This window comes from Salmo salar, chromosome ssa09, assembly GCF_905237065.1.
Source record: "Salmo salar chromosome ssa09, Ssal_v3.1, whole genome shotgun sequence".
NCBI lineage: Eukaryota > Metazoa > Chordata > Actinopteri > Salmoniformes > Salmonidae > Salmo > Salmo salar.
This window is the reverse complement of record NC_059450.1, coordinates 152,884,682-152,902,785: the sequence shown is the minus strand read 5'-3', so window position 1 is coordinate 152,902,785 and position 18,104 is coordinate 152,884,682. Positions and strand designations below refer to the sequence as shown.

The 18,104-nt window shown below is 44.7% G+C and overlaps 1 protein-coding gene across 1 annotated transcript; it reads right to left on the bottom strand.

The window, feature by feature from the left end:
* Positions 1-1,678: 1,678 nt before the first annotated feature.
* LOC106613286 (extracellular calcium-sensing receptor-like) lies at positions 1,679-11,318 on the bottom strand. Its single transcript, XM_045687105.1, has 11 exons — positions 11,055-11,318; positions 10,644-10,935; positions 10,078-10,320; positions 9,832-9,927; positions 9,351-9,666; positions 9,091-9,263; positions 8,704-8,934; positions 6,652-6,775; positions 6,077-6,270; positions 2,465-2,743; positions 1,679-2,343 (listed from the first exon to the last, which is right to left on the bottom strand). The coding sequence occupies exons 1-11, from the start codon at positions 11,282-11,284 to the stop codon at positions 1,915-1,917; spliced, it is 2,607 nt and encodes an 868-aa protein (XP_045543061.1). The 5' UTR covers positions 11,285-11,318; the 3' UTR covers positions 1,679-1,914.
* Between the last annotated feature and the right edge of the window lie 6,786 nt (positions 11,319-18,104).

The following is an 18,104-nucleotide window of genomic DNA, read 5'->3' as shown; positions in this document are numbered from 1 at the left end:
CACGCTTGGATTGCGTCCTACCTGACAGGTCGCTCCTACCAGGTGGCGTGGCGAGAATCTGTCTCCGCACCACGTGCTCTCACCACTGGTGTCCCCCAGGGCTCTGTTCTAGGCCCTCTCCTATTCTCGCTATACACCAAGTCACTTGGCTCTGTCATATCGTCACATGGTCTCTCATATCATTGCTATGCAGATGACACACAATTAATCTTCTCCTTTCCCCCTTCTGACAACCAGGTGGCGAATCGCATCTCTGCATGTCTGGCAGACATGTCAGTGTGGAAGACGGATCACCACCTCAAGCTGAACCTCGGCAAGACGGAGCTGCTCTTCCTCCTGGGGAAGGACTGCCCGTTCCATGATCTCGCCATCACGGTTGACAACTCCCTTGTGTCCTCCTCCCAGAGTGCTAAGAGCCTCGGCGTGACCCTGGACAACACCCTGTCGTTCTCCACTAACATCAAGGCGGTGACCCGATCCTGTAGGTTCATGCTCTACAACATTCGCAGAGTACGACCCTGCCTCACACAGGAAGCGGCGCAGGTCCTAATCCAGGCACTTGTCATCTCCCGTCTGGATTACTGCAACTCGTTGTTGGCTGGGCTCCCTGCTTGTGCCATTAAACCCCTACAACTCATCCAGAACGCCGCAGCCCGTCTGGTGTTCAACCTTCCCAAGTTCTCTCACATCACCCCGCTCCTCCGCTCTCTCCACTGGCTTCCAGTCGAAGCTCGCATCTGCTACAAGACCATGGTGCTTGCCTATGGAGCTGTGAGGGGAACGGCACCTCCGTACCTTCAGGCTCTGATCAGGCCCTACACCCAAACAAGGGCACTGCATTCATCCACCTCTGGCCTGCTCGCCTCCCTACCTCTGAGGAAGCACAGTTCCCGTAAAGTGGTTGTTCCACTGGATATTATAAGGTGAATGCACCAATTTGTAAGTCGCTCTGGATAAGAGCGTCTGCTAAATGACTTAAATGTAAATGTAAATGTAAATGTGTGTTAAAGTTTCAAAATAGGAGAGTTGAACGATCCAAAGACAGACTGTCACCTCAGAGAGCCCTGAGACTCTGGCCTCTCTCATCACACTGGCCTCTCTCATCACGCTGGCCTATCTCATCACTTTGGCACCTCTCTCATCACTCTGGTACCTCTCGCATCACTCTGGTACCTCTCTCATCACTCTGGTACCGCTCTCATCACTCTGGTACCGCTCTCATCACTCTGGTACCTCTCTCATCACTCTGGTCCCTCTCTCATCACTCTGGTCCCTCTCTCATCACTCTGGTCCCTCTCTCATCACTCTGGTCCCTCTCTCATCACTCTGGTCCCTCTCTCATCACTCTGGTCCCTCTCTCATCACTCTGGCCTTTCTCATCACTCTGGCCTTTCTCATCACTCTGGCCTGTGTTAGCCTGCAGGGCTACAGCTTATACAGCCTCGCCAGGCCTCTAGTGACCGAGCCTCTCTCTGATCCTCTCTCCCTGTTACAGGGCTCTGTGAGAAGAGATATCCTACCAGAGAGCTGGGTGAAGTTACTACAATGTTTCCTAAACCCATCTAATCCTATCAAATACGGGGCTAGGGGCTAGGAGGCAGACGGGGGTTTGATTTCTGACTGAGCACTGAAAGAAAAGGAGAATGAAAGCTTGTGGGCCTGCAGTGAGAGAACACTCTCGTTTCATTCGATTTTATTAGGATACCTGTCAAACACTACAACGAGCTGAGAGAGGTGTAAAGAGGACGAGCTGAGAGAGGTGTAAAGAGGACGAGCTGAGAGAGGATCAATGTAAGATGGAGGATCTTTTATTACAATAACTGACTTTGAGGAGGCACAACAACACACTCCTGAGGTCAATAGAGGTGTTTATTTTTGTTTCCTACTTGACCATCATGTGTTTGTTAGTGGTTTCTATTTGGACATCATGTGTTTCTTGGTGTTTCTCTCTGGTCTCAGGAGGATGATGAAACACTTTGGAGCAAACAGACAGAACAGCAGCCCAAAGCTGGAAGCTAAGATGGCGAATATCTCCACAGCTACAGTGTACTTCCCAGGAGAGCTGACGTAGGCAGGGACGAAGGAGATCCACACGGCACAGAAGATCAGCATGCTGAAGGTGATGAACTTGGCCTCGTTGAAGTTGTCAGGGAGTTTCCTGGCCAGGAAGGCTAAGAGGAGACAGAGGGAGGCCAGAAGGCCGATGTAGCCCAGCACCAGAGAGAAGCCGACCACAGAGCCCACCTCACACTCCAGGACCACCCTCGGCCCCCGACCCTCTCTGCCGCCCCTCTCAGCCGGCCGGGGTGGAGCTAGGGTCAGCCACAGCACACAGATCAGCACCTGTGGAAGGGAAAGGAGTTTGGAAGGAAAAAGCAAGCACAGTCACCATAACAACAAAGAATATGGTCAGTGAAGGAAATAAATCAATTCCAATAGAATATAGTAAAAACTAGATGTTCACCTGGATGAGTGTGCAGATGGAGATACCCATCCTCTGCTGAGCTGGGCTGAAGTATCTCATCAGGTTCTCTCCAGGCAGAGTTGCCCTGAAGGCCACCAGCACCACCACAGTCCTGCTGAGCAGACAGGAGATGCAGAACACAAAGCTTATACCAAACAGGGTGTGTCTCAGCATGCACGTCCACGGCTTCGGCCGGCCAATGAAAACCAGTGCACACAGGAAGCAGAGCTTGAGTGACAGCAGGAGCAGGAAGCTGAGCTCAGAGTTGTTGGCTTTCACCTGAAATGAGACAGAGAAGTAAAATGTAGACTGAGTAACATCATAAATCTCATCCTTATGTGACACAATTCGGTAACATTTCGCTATGCCACAAGCAGTTAACTACACCCGCAATAGAATCTGCTAAATATGTGTATGTGACCAATAACATCTGTTAAATATGTGAACAATAGCATCTGTTAAATATCTGTATGTGACCAATTACATCTGCTAAATATGTGACCAATAACATCTGCTAAATATGTGACCAATAACATCTGCTAAATATATGACCAATAACATCTGCTAAATATGTGACCAGTAACATCTGTTGAATATGTGACCAAGAGCATTTGATCTGAACTGATACTCTGAGTCGATATTCACGTAAAATAAGGGATTCCCCTCGAGCATACCCACAAATTGGGAAAAACAAACATTCTTTCCTAATGACCCCCTATGTAAAATTACCAACTTTATCGTCAAATTTGTTGTAAAACACATACAACAAAACATGCCGAAAAAGCTGCTATGTCGTTCCATGTACACGTAACAATGTTAGCCTGCGAGAAGAGTCGCTTGGCTTCAGGCTATTTGGTGTGGGAGAGTGGGAAATGTGGTGATCCGGTATGTAGGCTAAGTAGACTAAATACAGCTACTTGTGTGAAAAACATTTTTATCACAGGTTAAGATATTTAACTTGTTTAGTCCGATTGTAACTCCACTCACTACTTGTAACTGTATAGTCTGTTAGTAACTCCACTCACTACTTGTAGTTGTATAGTATGTTAGTAACTCCACTCACTACTTGTAGCTGTATAATCTGTTAGTAACTCCACTCACTACTTGTAACTGTGTAGTCTGTTAGTAACTCCACTCACTACTTGTAGTTGTATTGTCTGTTAGTAACTCCACTCACTACTTGTAACTGTATAGTCTGTTAGTAACTCCACTCACTACTTGTAACTGTATAGTCTGTTAGTAACTCCACTCACTACCAGTAGCTGTATAGTCTGTTAGTAACTCCACTCACTACTTGTATAGTCTGTTAGTAACTCCACTCACTACTTGTAGTTGTATAGTCTGTTAGTAACTCCACTCACTACTTGTAGTTGTATAGTCTGTTAGTAACTCCACTCACTACTTGTAGTTGTATAGTCTGTAACTCCACTCACTACTTGTAACTGTGTAGTCTGTTAATAACTCCACTCACTACTTGTAACTGTATAGTCTGTTAGTAACTCCACTCACTACTTGTAGTTGTATAGTCTGTTAGAAACTCCACTCACTACTTGTAGTTGTATAGTCTGTAACTCCACTCACTACTTGTAACTGTATAGTCTGTTAGTAACTCCACTCACTACTTGTAGCTGTATAGTCTGTTAGTAACTCCACTCACTACTTGTAACTGTATAGTCTGTTAGTAGCTCCACTCACTACTTGTAGTTGTACAGATGTTATCTCAATGAGAAAAACCTGTATAAATAAATGTAAAAAAAAAATTAAAAAATTAAATATATATATATATACCCTTTGAGTGTGTGTATAAATATACAGTGGGGCAAAAAAGTATTTAGTCAGCCATCAATTGTGCAAGTTCTCCCACTTAAAAAGATGAGAGAGGCCTGTAATTTTCATCATAGGTACACTTCAACTATGACAGACAAAATGAGAAAAAGAAATCCTGAAAATCACATTGTAGGATTTTTAATGAATTTATTTGCAAATTATGGTGGAAAATAAGTATTTGGTCAATAACAAAAGTTTCTCAATACTTTGTTATATACCCTTTGTTGGCAATGACAGAGGTCAAACGTTTTCTGTAAGTCTTCACAAGGTTTTCACACACTGTTGCTGGTATTTTGGCCCATTCCTCCATACAGATCTCCTCTAGAGCAGTGATGTTTTGGGGCTGTCGCTGGGCAACACGGACTTTCAACTCCCTCCAAAGATTTTCTATGGGGTTGAGATCTGGAGACTGGCTAGGCCACTCCAGGACCTTGAAATGCTTCTTACGAAGCCACTCCTTCGTTGCCCGGGCGGTGTGTTTAGGATCATTGTCATGCTGAAAGACCCAGCCACGTTTCATCTTCAATGCCCTTGCTGATGGAAGGAGGTTTTCACTCAAAATCTCACGATACATGGCTCCATTCATTCTTTCCTTTACACGGATCAGTCGTCCTGGTCCCTTTGCAGAAAAACAGCCCCAAAGCATGATGTTTCCACCCCCATGCTTCACAGTAGGTATGGTGTTCTTTGGATGCAACTCAGCATTCTTTGTCCTCCAAACACGACGAGTTGAGTTTTTACCAAAAAGTTATATTTTGGTTTCATCTGACCATATGACATTCTCCCAATCCTCTTCTGGATCATCCAAATGCTCTCTAGCAAACTTCAGACGGGCTTGGACATGTACTGGCTTAAGCAGGGGGACACGTCTGGCACTGCAGGATTTGAGTCCCTGGCGGCGTAGTGTGTTACTGATGGTAGGCTTTGTTACTTTGGTCCCTGCAGCTCTCTGCAGGTCATTCACTAGGTCCCCCCGTGTGGTTCTGGGATTTTTGCTCACCGTTCTTGTGATCATTTTGACCCCACGGGGTGAGATCTTGCGTGGAGCCCCAGATCGAGGGAGATTATCAGTGGTCTTGTATGTCTTCCATTTCCTAATACTTGCTCCCACAGTTGATTTCTTCAAACCAAGCTGCTTACCTATTGCAGATTCAGTCTTCCCAGCCTGGTGCAGGTCTACAATTTTGTTTCTGGTGTCCTTTGACAGCTCTTTGGTCTTGGCCATAGTGGAGTTTGGAGTGTGACTGTTTGAGGTTGTGGACAGGTGTCTTTTATACTGATAACAAGTTCAAACAGGTGCCATTAATACAGGTAACGAGTGGAGGACAGAGGAGCCTCTTAAAGAAGAAGTTACAGGTCTGTGAGAGCCAGAAATCTTGCTTGTTTGTAGGTGACCAAATACTTATTTTCCACCATAATTTGCAAATAAATTCATAAAAAATCCTACAATGTGATTTTCTTGATTTTTTTCTCTCATTTTGTCTGTCATAGTTGACGTGTACATATGATGAAAATTACAGGCCTCTCTCATCTTTTTAAGTGGGAGAACTTGCACAATTGGTGGCTGACTAAATACTTTTTTGCCCCACTGTATATATAAAAAGTATACCAACTGATGTGGCTCATGCATTGGAATTTTTTGCTCTGAAATCGGAGTAGATTAGCCAGAGTGAATTTATGAACGCATCCAAAATGTCTGCCAGTCCATTCGTTACGCCATCATTGACTTGAATGGGGACGCCCGTTCTATTCATTGTATTTCTATGATCATATGATTCAACTCACCAGGGGCGTATGGCGGTGGTAGAAGAAGGTGGCCAGGGCACCAGCTGTGAGCGTTGCCCCGGAAACTGAGATGACGGACAGGATGACGCCCATTGTGTCACTGTAGGAGAGGAAGTCCACCAGCTGTGGGACGCAGGCCGTACGATCTGGGTTGGACCAGAACCGCTCTGGACACCTGATACACTCAACTGACCCTGACAGAAAAGGAACAGAAATAAAGAGTCAGAATCAGAACCAGTCAGGACCAGGACCGGTCAGAATCAGGACCAGTCAGGATCGGGACCAGTCAAATCAGGACCGTTCAGAATCAGGACCAGTCAGAATCAGGACCAGTCAGAATCAGGACCAGTAAGAATCAGGACCAGTCAGAATCAGGACCAGTCAGGATCGGGACCAGTCAGAATCAGGACCGGTCAGAATCAGGACCAGTCAGAATCAGGACCAGTCAGGACCAGGACCAGTCAGAATCAGGACCAGTCAGAATCAGGACCAGTCAGAATCAGGACCAGTCAGAATCAGGACCAGTCAGGATTGAGGCAAAACATGAATTGGAATGAGAAAAGCTGATAGACTACCTGTTGTGTTGCTGATCTCTCCCTCAGCGCAGGACAGACAGTCGAAGCAGCACACAGGCCTCCCCTTCTGTACCACATGCCTGGAACCAGGGGGGCAGGCAGCACTGCATATAGACACAGGGACCTACCCGACGGTGTGGTGGACACAGTGATCATTATCATCATCATCATCGCTATTATCACCATTATTACACACACACACACACACACACACACACACACACACACACACACACACACACACACACACACACACACACACACACACACACAGGCAGGTTTGCTGGGCCCCTCTGGGGACTAGGTGAGGAATCTGACCACATAAATATCTCACATTCATGTTGATGACAGAGCTTTCTGACTGACCTAACATTCAGTATCATGTTGATGACAGAGCTTTCTGTCTGACCTAACATTCAGTATCATGTTGATGACAAAGCTTTCTGACTGACCTAACATTCAGTATCATGTTGATGACAGAGCTTTCTGTCTGACCTAACATTCAGTATCATGTTGATGACAGAGCTTTCTGACTGACCTAACATTCAGTATCATGTTGATGACAGAGCTTTCTGTCTGACCTAACATTCAGTATCATGTTGATGACAGAGCTTTCTGTCTGACCTAACATTCAGTATCATGTTGATGACAGAGCTTTCTGTCTGACCTAACATTCAGTATCATGTTGATGACAGAGCTTTCTGACTGACCTAACATTCAGTATCATGTTGATGACAGAGCTTTCTGTCTGACCTAACATTCAGTATCATGTTGATGACAGAGCTTTCTGTCTGACCTAACATTCAGTATCATGTTGATGACAGAGCTTTCTGTCTGACCTAACATTCAGTATCATGTTGATGACAGAGCTTTCTGTCTGACCTAACATTCAGTATCATGTTGATGACAGAGCTTTCTGACTGACCTAACATTCAGTATCATGTTGATGACAGAGCTTTCTGTCTGACCTAACATTCAGTATCATGTTGATGACAGAGCTTTCTGACTGACCTAACATTCAGTATCATGTTGATGACAGAGCTTTCTGACTGACCTAACATTCAGTATCATGTTGATGACAGAGCTTTCTGTCTGACCTAACATTCAGTATCATGTTGATGACAGAGCTTTCTGTCTGACCTAACATTCAGTATCATGTTGATGACAGAGCTTTCTGACTGACCTAACATTCAGTATCATGTTGATGACAGAGCTTTCTGTCTGACCTAACATTCAGTATCATGTTGATGACAGAGCTTTCTGACTGACCTAACATTCAGTATCATGTTGATGACAGAGCTTTCTGTCTGACCTAACATTCAGTATCATGTTGATGACAGAGCTTTCTGTCTGACCTAACATTCAGTATCATGTTGATGACAGAGCTTTCTGTCTGACCTAACATTCAGTATCATGTTGATGACAGAGCTTTCTGACTGACCTAACATTCAGTATCATGTTGATGACAGAGCTTTCTGTCTGACCTAACATTCAGTATCATGTTGATGACAGAGCTTTCTGTCTGACCTAACATTCAGTATCATGTTGATGACAGAGCTTTCTGTCTGACCTAACATTCAGTATCATGTTGATGACAGAGCTTTCTGTCTGACCTAACATTCAGTATCATGTTGATGACAGAGCTTTCTGACTGACCTAACATTCAGTATCATGTTGATGACAGAGCTTTCTGTCTGACCTAACATTCAGTATCATGTTGATGACAGAGCTTTCTGACTGACCTAACATTCAGTATCATGTTGATGACAGAGCTTTCTGTCTGACCTAACATTCAGTATCATGTTGATGACAGAGCTTTCTGTCTGACCTAACATTCAGTATCATGTTGATGACAGAGCTTTCTGTCTGACCTAACATTCACCTGTAATTTGGTGTTTTTTTCTGTCTTTCTCTTTGCTGTATGTCTGCCTCAGGGTGAGAAACTAAACAAGTCTATCTCTCTCACACACACACACACAAGCACGCATGCAGATACACAAACACACACACTCTCCTCTCTGCCTCAGAGAAACCTAGCTAAATGATACTCACCTCGTCTCCGCTGCCCCCTCCCCACACCACTTTCTCCATATTGATGTGAAACTGGTCGTCCACTCCCACTGAAGACAGAAAATGGCCGACCTGGACAAACTCTGCTGTCCCCTCGGGGGTCACATGCCAGTTGATGATGTCATAAGAGCCAGGCGGATCACCATTTATGTCGAAGTGGAACAAATCCCCCACAGGGGTACTGAAGTTCACTCTCCTCAGATAATGAACAATCTCAAAGACAAAAGGTTTATTGAAACAGGATTAAGAGTTAGAACCAGTTGTGGCTTTGGGTCTTTAGTACTCAACCCTTATAAAGTGTTTCCACTGTATCCTGACTGGAAACATTAGTGTTGTTAACCTGAAAACAGATCAACATGGTATTGTCACCTGGCTGGGCTGAAGCTTCCTGATATCAGGGCACCGTCCACTATTAAAGGGTCCCTCCCCTGGTCGACAGGCCACCATGTCCTGAATGGCGTGGGCGATGGCGTAAACAGCCTTGTACACATTGTAGCTGGCTCTCAGCTGAGACACGTCAGCGTACTGGCTCTCCCCTTCACCTAGGATTGACACTTTATTTTACTGAGAGAACATCGGGAATGGATCAGGACACAAAAACAGAGCATTAGTTGTAAACTCTCCCTCACCTATGATCTCTGAACCAGTACACTGTCGCCGGGACGACGGGGTCATGCTGAGGTCAATCCCTAGAGAACACCCAAAAATCTCCTCCCACAATTCCCTCAGGAAGGGGTCGGATTTCTGGTAGTCCCCATCAGGACGGAGGCGTGTTAGGAAAGGGCCCAGGCTGGGAATGACAGCTTTCTTCAGGGCAAATCCAATAGTCCCGGCAAGAGAGGGCAGGTTTTTTGGGGAAGAGAGAGTAGAGTAGGTGACCCAGGCTTCCGAGGCGATCCACTGCCTATCTGTTATGTTCTGACGGACAACCTCTTCCATCAGGACCTGAAGAATGAGATGGTTGAAAAGATCAAGATAGTCAAGTTGAAGTACATGATTATCAATAAGAAAATACTTGTCTATAAAGGGCATCAAGACATGGTAGGCCAAAACACTCTGCTACAGTTGTGTAACAAATACTTAACAATACTCTGACCAGTAACTGATTACCCGTGCATCCTGAGAGATAGCGAATGTCACCACCACTCTGGCAGTAGATCGTCTGATGGTGTCCACGATGTGCTTCATCCGTCTCTGAGATGGTACCTTGGGGATGACCATCAGTGAGAGAGAGGGAAGAGAGTCAGAGAATATCAGAGAGAGTGTTTCTATTTTGGATTAGTGGAGGGGGGGAGCAGAGTCAAAGAGAGACAGAAAGAGAGAGTCTATTGTCAGATCATCAGAGTGAGGTCGTACCTTGGGGATGACCTCTGCGTAGGCGACACAAACCCCAGATCCCTGGAGATCTTGGAGAAGCATCTGAACCCCAAACTTTCCATAGTCATCATCCCCTGACACCAGCCCCACCCACTCCCAGCCCAGCTGATGCAGCAGCCTGGCCATGCCCCGAGCCTGGAAGGCATCGCTGGGTATCGTACGGAAGAACGACGGGTACCTCCAGTTGTCACTCAAACACGCACAGGAGGCAAAGTAACTCACCTGGGAGAGAACAGAGAGAGAGTCAGGGAGAATAAGAATTTGTAAGACTCAGAAAGCAGAGGGAGAGGAAAAGTGAACATAGAGAGTCATCAAGATAGATATTTGAATTTAAAGTGTAAGAGAGTCATCTAGATAGATATTTGAATTGAATGTGTAAGAGTATCATCGAAGTAGATATTTGAATGTAATGTGTAAGAAAGTCATGTGGATAGATATTTGAATGTAATGTGTAAGAAAGTCATCTACATAGATATTTGAATGCAGTCTGTAAGAACGTCATCATCTCTTTCCATTTCATTATGTAATCCAACCGCATGCCTCACCATGGGTAACTCAAACGGCCCGAGGGTCTGTGCCACCACGATGGAGGCTGAGGAGCGGGCATCACCGATGATGACGGGCACCTCAGGGTTTGCTCCACACTCTGTGCCCACCACAGAGGCCTCCTGGCCGGTGACCATGGCTAGGGCTGCCCCCAGAGTGGTACCCTCGGCCAGGCATGTGTCAGCAGCCAGGAACCCCAGGGTGAGGTTAGGAAGGAGGACTGGGTCACGGTTAATCTCCTCCACCGCAAAGATCATAGTCTGGAGCCAGCGATAAGCACGCTGGTAGAACCTGACAGATGACAGATGGAGGAAGGGAAGAGACAGGGAGAGAGGGCGTAACTGAATACACTTTACAGGTGAAAACAATGACACAAAGCTGTCATCACACATCACTTCGGAGTTGCGTACATTGTACATGTCACATTTCCCTCAATACTCCTGAACTCCTGCTCTGGCAGAGGGGCTTCCACATGGATTGGGAACAGGCCCCCAATGACCACATCTCCTGCCCGATAAACACTGCCCGAGATGGCGTTAGCCATCAGGCGACAGGCCCCCCCTCCACCTCCAGACTGACCCCAGACAAACCCAGGGACTGTGAAGCAGCAGAGCAGCCACAGCCAGCCACAGAGGCACATCACCTGGATAGAGACAAGGTCGAGGACTGGGAAAGTCCGTCACCTGGAGGAGAGAGATCAAACCAAGATTTTACAAACAGAACACTGAGTAAATAGAATGACATGAACAAAAAAACGCAATCAATTAAGAAATACACCATACACCACGACACCTGTAACCAGACATTTGTATGAAACAACAGTGATAGACACACAGAAGAATATGTTCCATCTTTGCACTACCTATCAACAGTAAAGCTCCTGGTGAGACAGTCAGACAGACAGAGAGACAGACAGACAGAGAGGATGAGTGTCTGTCAGTCTAGCATCTCCTGCAGAGAGTGAAAGAGGGAGAGGAAGAGGAGAGAAGGGGAGATGCTGATATAGGGAAAAATGAGCCCCCGGCTAAAAAACAGGCACACAGCCACCAGGGGGTGCTTGTAGGGACGGGAGGGGTAGGAGGGGGTTAATTGGGGCTTGTTATTGGAGGATAACTTGGGGAACAGGTAATTGAGGGTAATTGGAGAAAGCCTATGAGGGTGATGTTATTGAAGTATTGTAGTAGGAGAGGAGAATCAGCGTCTGTTCTTCAACAACATCTGATGTTACATCATACTTTATTCATTCTTATGAATGATTGTCTTTATAAAATACATGTGATTAAATGGAGTAGCCCTTTCCTGCTGTCAACTCACCTAGTGGCCTCATGGGTGGAATGTTATTCAAATTTTTCACAGTTTCACAAATAAAAAGCAGCCGAAAATCCGGTGTTTTATGTCAAAAGGTTTTGTTAAATTTCAGTCCTCTGTGATGTATATAAAGTTGAATATTGGGATGCAAACTCAAAATGGAATACATTTCAACTCTATATCTGACATGGTATTAATTTTTTTAAGCCCATAACCACGTGTGGGAAATGCATACATTTGTCCCAAAGTAGATTTGTTTTAAGACTACCAAGAAACCCTGATTTAACCCACTGCAGTGAAAAGAGAAAGAGGAGAGGAGAGGAGAGGAGAGCCTTTTAAAGTGTGGGGGGGGGGGCGGTTTCCTGAATATTCATTAATCTGGTTGAGCGTTCTTGAGTGCATGACATCACCCATATAGTAGCCAGTTTTTGTGGTGGAATCATATCTAACAGCGGGTTAGATTTGATTCCACCATAAAAACTGGCTACAGGTTCGTTTCCAGCCAAAAATGCTCAACTCATGTATAGTTTTTCCTGTGACCAATGCATTTAGAAGATAGCTACCATCGCTCCTGAAGCCTATGTCCTCAGAGTCCAGCTAACGTTAGCTAGCTAGTGTCAGGAATTAGCATTTTGCTTGCTAGCTGAGCTGTTTTTTAAGAAAACTGCTGATATGAATTAAACAATGTAGCTAGCTCCTCGGCGACAATGTTTTTGGGGCGCGGGAATGTCAGATTTGTATTTCGATTTTATATTAACTGTCATTGATGTTGTTGGTTACTACTAGAGATATTGTCCGCCTTGTTTTTTGTTTTAGTAAGGGCTCAAAAGTGACATCACGCATTCAAGAAGGCTCAACCAATCATCCGACATGTTCTATGTTGAGACTCATGAATATTCGTGAAAATACCCCCCGCCTTCCTACAGAAGGAAATTTCATCCACCTCACACGCAAAACATTTTAGTGCCCCCCCCTCCTGTCGGCACAGAGAACAAATTGCAATTTCAAGTGATCTTCCTGCAATTATACACATTTTGCCATTGGGCAGATTTTTTGTTGTTGATATAACAGGATTCCATCTTATTCCGGTATTGTCTGTTTGTCTGTTTGATGGCTCTGCTGTAGCGGGACTTCTGGTGTGCATTCGCTTCCTCAGCCGTAGCCTCTGAGTTGGCTGCGATGTCCCTGTGAGGGGTAGCTCTGTCAGTAGTAAGTAGGATAATGCACAAGAATGTTTTATACCCATGATTTCAGATCTAAATGTCAAAGGTCACAGATGTATGCACTTAAAGTCAGTCAGTTAGTTAAAGGACTCTCAGACCATGAGAAACACGATTCTCTTGTCTGATGAAACCAAGATTGAACTCTTTGACCTGAATGCCAAGCATCACGTCTGGAGGAAACCTGGCACGGTGAAGCATGGGGGTGGCAGCATCATGTTTTTCAGAGGCAGAGACTGGGAGACTAGTCAGGATCGAGGGTAAGATGAACGGAGCAAAGAACAGAGAGATCTTTGATGAAAACCTGCTCCAGAGCACTCAGGACCTCAGACTGGAGGAAGGTTCACCTTCCAACAGGACAATGACCCTAAGCACACAGCCAAGACAAGGCTTTTGGACAAGTCTCATAATGTCCTTGAGTGGCCCAGCCAGAGCCCGGACTTAAACATCTCTGTAGAGACCTGAAAATAGCTGTGCAGCGACGCTCCCCATCCAACATGAGAGATCTTGAGAGGATCTGCAGAGAAGAATGGGAGAAACTCCAGAAATACAGGTGTGCAACATTTGTAGCGTCATACCCAAGAAGACTCAAAGATTTAATCGCAGCCAAAGGTGCTTCAACAAAGTACTGAGTAAAGAGTCTGAATTCTTATGTAAATGTGACTCATTTCTGGAAACTAGGCGTATGTCGCTCGTCATTACTTCACAGGAGAGCCATTTCAACGTAAACTTTTTGGCAGAAATGCCTTCTGGACCATGTGAACTTTCATGTGCCTTAATAACAAACTTGTATGCCACCTGGAAATACTAATACAATTGTTAAATTATGAGCCTAGTTGGTACAGCCACAGAAAAAGACGGGGACCTTCCCGCTAGCCAAAATCTGGCATTTGACTGCAAATATGCAGACGGAGTCAATAAGAGAACACACAGAAGGCTGTTGTATAAAACACCTGTCTCTGGATTACATCTTCAAACTAAGGCAACCGTGGCATCCGTGATAGAGAGGGACAAGTGTCCATCCATGTATGCGGATAAAATAGTCTAGCTAGCTTCATTTTCAGATATTACACGTTTCTAATTTTGTCCGAAAGTTGTTTTCATTTCAAGTTAAAGCATCCTGTTAACCAGCTAGCTAACGTTAGCTGTTTGGCTCGCTAGCTAACGTTATGTGTATGATCTGTGTAGTAATATTATTATTATTATTATTTGCATTGCTAGCTATAGCCTAACGTTATCTAGCTAGCTAACATTGAACCTGGTTGGTTAGCTATCTTTAGATTAATGCAGGGTAGTAACGTCATGAGTCAGGATTACAGGTAATTGTTTAGATAAATAGCTAGCTACATGTCTAAACAAAATAATCCACTATGCAAGTATCTCCAACTTCAGAGCACCCGTCTGAGTGTGCCAGAGCGCAGAAAAACTGACGAATTTACAAACGCTGAACACCTATTGAATATGACCATTGTCAGTAAACGTTGGCAAAAAAGCGTCATTAAATTGTTACCAGCAGTACAATTGCAATCACCAACTCTCTGGATAACATAAAAACAGCCTAAGCAGCTCTGCTAGTAAAATTGTCCGAGTTTGGGTGGGGGCTAAAATTTTAGAGGGCTAATTTTGAGTTTGGGGGGGCTAAAGCTTTAGAAGGCTAATTTTGAGTTTGGGTGGGGGCAAAAGCTTTAGAGGGCTAATTTTGAGTTGGGGGGGGCTAAAGCATTAGAGGGCTAATTTTGAGTTTGGGGGGGCAAAGCTTTAGAGGGCTAATTTTGAGTTTGGGGGGCAAAGCTTTAGAGGGCTAATTTTGAGTTGGGGGGCTAAAGCTTTAGAGGGCTAATTTTGAGTTGGGGGGGCTAAAGCTTTAGAGGGCTAATTTTGAGTGGGGAGGGGCTAAAGCTTTAGAGGGCTGGTTTTGAGTTTGGGTGGGGGCTAAAGCTTTAGAGGGCTCGTTTTGAGTTTGGGTGGGGGCTAAAGCTTTAGAGGGCTCGCTTTGCATCATTCTATTGATGTTTTGCCAGCTTGTGAAGTTTCTCATATTCAGACGTAGACTGATGAACTTTATTTTGAAAACTAGATTTTACTAAACTCTCTAGCGGAGTTATTCTGCAGGAGTGATGTGTTAGATACTTAGTTCATGTCAAGTTATATACCGATACACCAAGATACTAGGTGTAGTTTAGATACTTGGTAGTTTAGATAATTCCTTCGCAGGCTGGGATATTATATACTGGAATATTCTTTAGCCTCTTGGGGACACCTTCAACATATCAATCCCGTTAGCGGGATTCTTTGACAACATCCGGCAAAATGTAACATTAAACATTATTGAAAATACAACTGTCTTACACCATTCAAAAGATTAGAATATTGGTAATCAAACTCCGTTGTCCGATTTAAAATAGCTAATACAGAGAAGAAATGGCATGCTTTTCTTTGAGAAGAGCGATCAACAACAACAAACTTTTTCCGCCATGACAGGTATGACACATTCACATCCGACGGTAAAAATATGACTTACATTCTGATATCTTGCTCTTATTTCTCATCCTGGGCTTCCCAGTGATCAAATGAAGTGCCGTTTTCTTTGATAAAATCCATTTTTATAGCCTAACACGAAACATTTTGTAAACCGCTTGTGTCGTGAATTCCATGTCTATCAACTTTTGATGAAGCATTCGAAGTAATTACACACACTAAACATACGTTTATCTAGTCACAGTTGGTTTCATTGCAATCCTCTGGATGTTCGTAACACAGCCGAACATGATGGTTCTTTTTGTGGGGCATATTGACTGAAAGGAACTGATTTGAAGACAACGAGCAATGACATTTTTGTGCACCAATAATATTAGCGATGTTTCGTTGATTGACTGTATTTCTGTCCAATGGTCACTGATCTTCTTGAAATCTAGCTTGGTAGATAGCCAATGAGCTGAGGTAAACGCCAGTATGTGATGGTTATGGGTTGGAACACCAGCCCTTGTCAGTAAACGCACGTGTAACGAACTTCATTCGCCATTGAAGATCAGACTTGTTGCAGGCACACGCCATTACGCACAGTTGTATTTTGTGAAGAGTAGTTTCAGGGATTGTATAGAAAACATTATGGCGAATAAATCTGGAAAAGCGAAGTCGAAGGCTAAGTATACAGATTTGCAAGACATTTTAGAAGAAATAGATAGGGAAAGTGAGACCGAATATTTACTTGACGATGAATCTTTGAGTGACCATACCTTTGATTCGGAGGCTGAGGAAATGTTTCTGCAAGGAGAGGACATTATTCTGGATTGGTAAATGCTAATGCCGTTGTTTGAAATGTAAATAATTGTATAATTTTGGGCCAAAAAATTTTTGGGGGTGGAATTTATAGAAATATGATCCGTAATGAAATGTGTAACACACTATGTATTGCCAAAGTACACATTGGCATAACCTGTGTGTTTGATTGGGTGGATGTGTGTATGTATGTATTACATTTTTTATAAAAATGGAATGGAGTAGAACAGTAAACACACACATGGCTGTTGGGGGGAGGGCAGGCAGACCCACAACAATGGCTGTAGTTGAATGGAACAGCACTTCACCATAGTGACTGTGACATAGTGACTCTGCTCTATATAATACATATCTGTTTATTTTACGTGATGATACAAGGCTCATACATAACAAATAGTTTTTGAAATATTTTCGTTCACAGTGGTAGCGACTCCGACTGGGAGCCCCCGGTGCCAAGGTGCCCATCCCCCGATGAAGCTGGTTCATCCAGCCAGACACCTGCTGTCTCCGGCGCCACACCTACCCCCGCCTGGCCATCTAGAGGTGGGAAGATGTCAAAGAGGCGGAGGAAGGGAAGCGTGGAACCTGCTGGCAGAGAGGTAGATGGGCATTGGCACTCTGTGCTGGAGGAGGATGAAGATCAAATTCCACCAGTATTTTGGCTGAAAAGGCAGCCAGGGCCACAACTAGACATGACAGTGAAGTACAGCCCCCTTCAACTATTGTATCTAACACCAACAAGTATGGAGCAAAAAAGCAAGCAGGCAAGAAAGATGCATGGAAGCCCATTTTCATGCAAGACCTTTTCTGCTTCCTTTCGATTGTCATTTACATGGGGCTGGTGAAGCTAAAATCCCTCAAGGCTTACTGGAAAAAATCCCCGCTCTATCAACTTCCTTTCCCCCCCACTGTCATGTCCTGTAAAAGGTTTTTATCTATCTTACGTGCGCTTCACATCAGTGACCCTAAAGTTGATGAGGCCAATGACAAGAGGAGAGGCACCGCAAGGTTTGAAAGGCTCTGTAAAATTAAACCTCTCTTCCCCAGCATGATTGAGGCCTGCAAGACTTATTTTCAGGCCGCCCAGAACTTGTCAATAGATGAGAGGATGGTTGCCTCAAAGGCCAGAATCAGTCTAAAACAATACATGCGGAACAAACCAACAAAATGGGGATACAAGCTGTTTGTTTTGGCCGATTCTGTGTGTGCGTACACCTGCAATTTTTTGGTTTATGAGGGGAAAAGCAGTTTTGCGACCGGTAAGGGACTAAGTTATGATTCTGTCATGGAGCTGTTGAATTTTAAACTTCTGGGGAGTGGCTGCAAACTCTTTGTCGACAATTTTTACACAAGCCCTACCCTGTTCACAGACCTCAGGAACCTGAATGTGCGGGCTTGTGGCACCATTCGTACCAACAGAGTGGGCTTTCCGAAGACGAAGGTAAATGACATGCCTAAGCGGGCTGAGCGGGGAACGATGCGTTGGATTCGTCAAGATGGCCTACTCTTCGTGAAGTGGATGGATACCAGAGAGGTGGTGATGTGCAGTACTATCCACAAGTCCTTCAGTGGCGATCACGTCGTCAGGCGTGTGAAGGGCGCTACTGGGGCATGGACCACAAAAAATTTCCCCATTCCTGGAGCTATCAAGGC

What these genes read in the sequence shown, in the direction of transcription:
- LOC106613286 (XM_045687105.1), bottom strand. Translation starts at nt 11,284, where the DNA reads ATGTGCCTCTGTGGCTGGCTGTGGCTGCTCTGCTGCTTCACAGTCCCT. An exon ending in GAGGGGGCAGCGGAGACGAG is followed by an intron (nt 6,776 to 8,703) that starts GTGAGTATCATT and finishes ACCGTCGGGTAG; the next exon opens with GTCCCTGTGTCTATATGCAG. An exon ending in AGAGATCAGCAACACAACAG is followed by an intron (nt 6,271 to 6,651) that starts GTAGTCTATCAG and finishes CTTTTCTGTCAG; the next exon opens with GGTCAGTTGAGTGTATCAGG.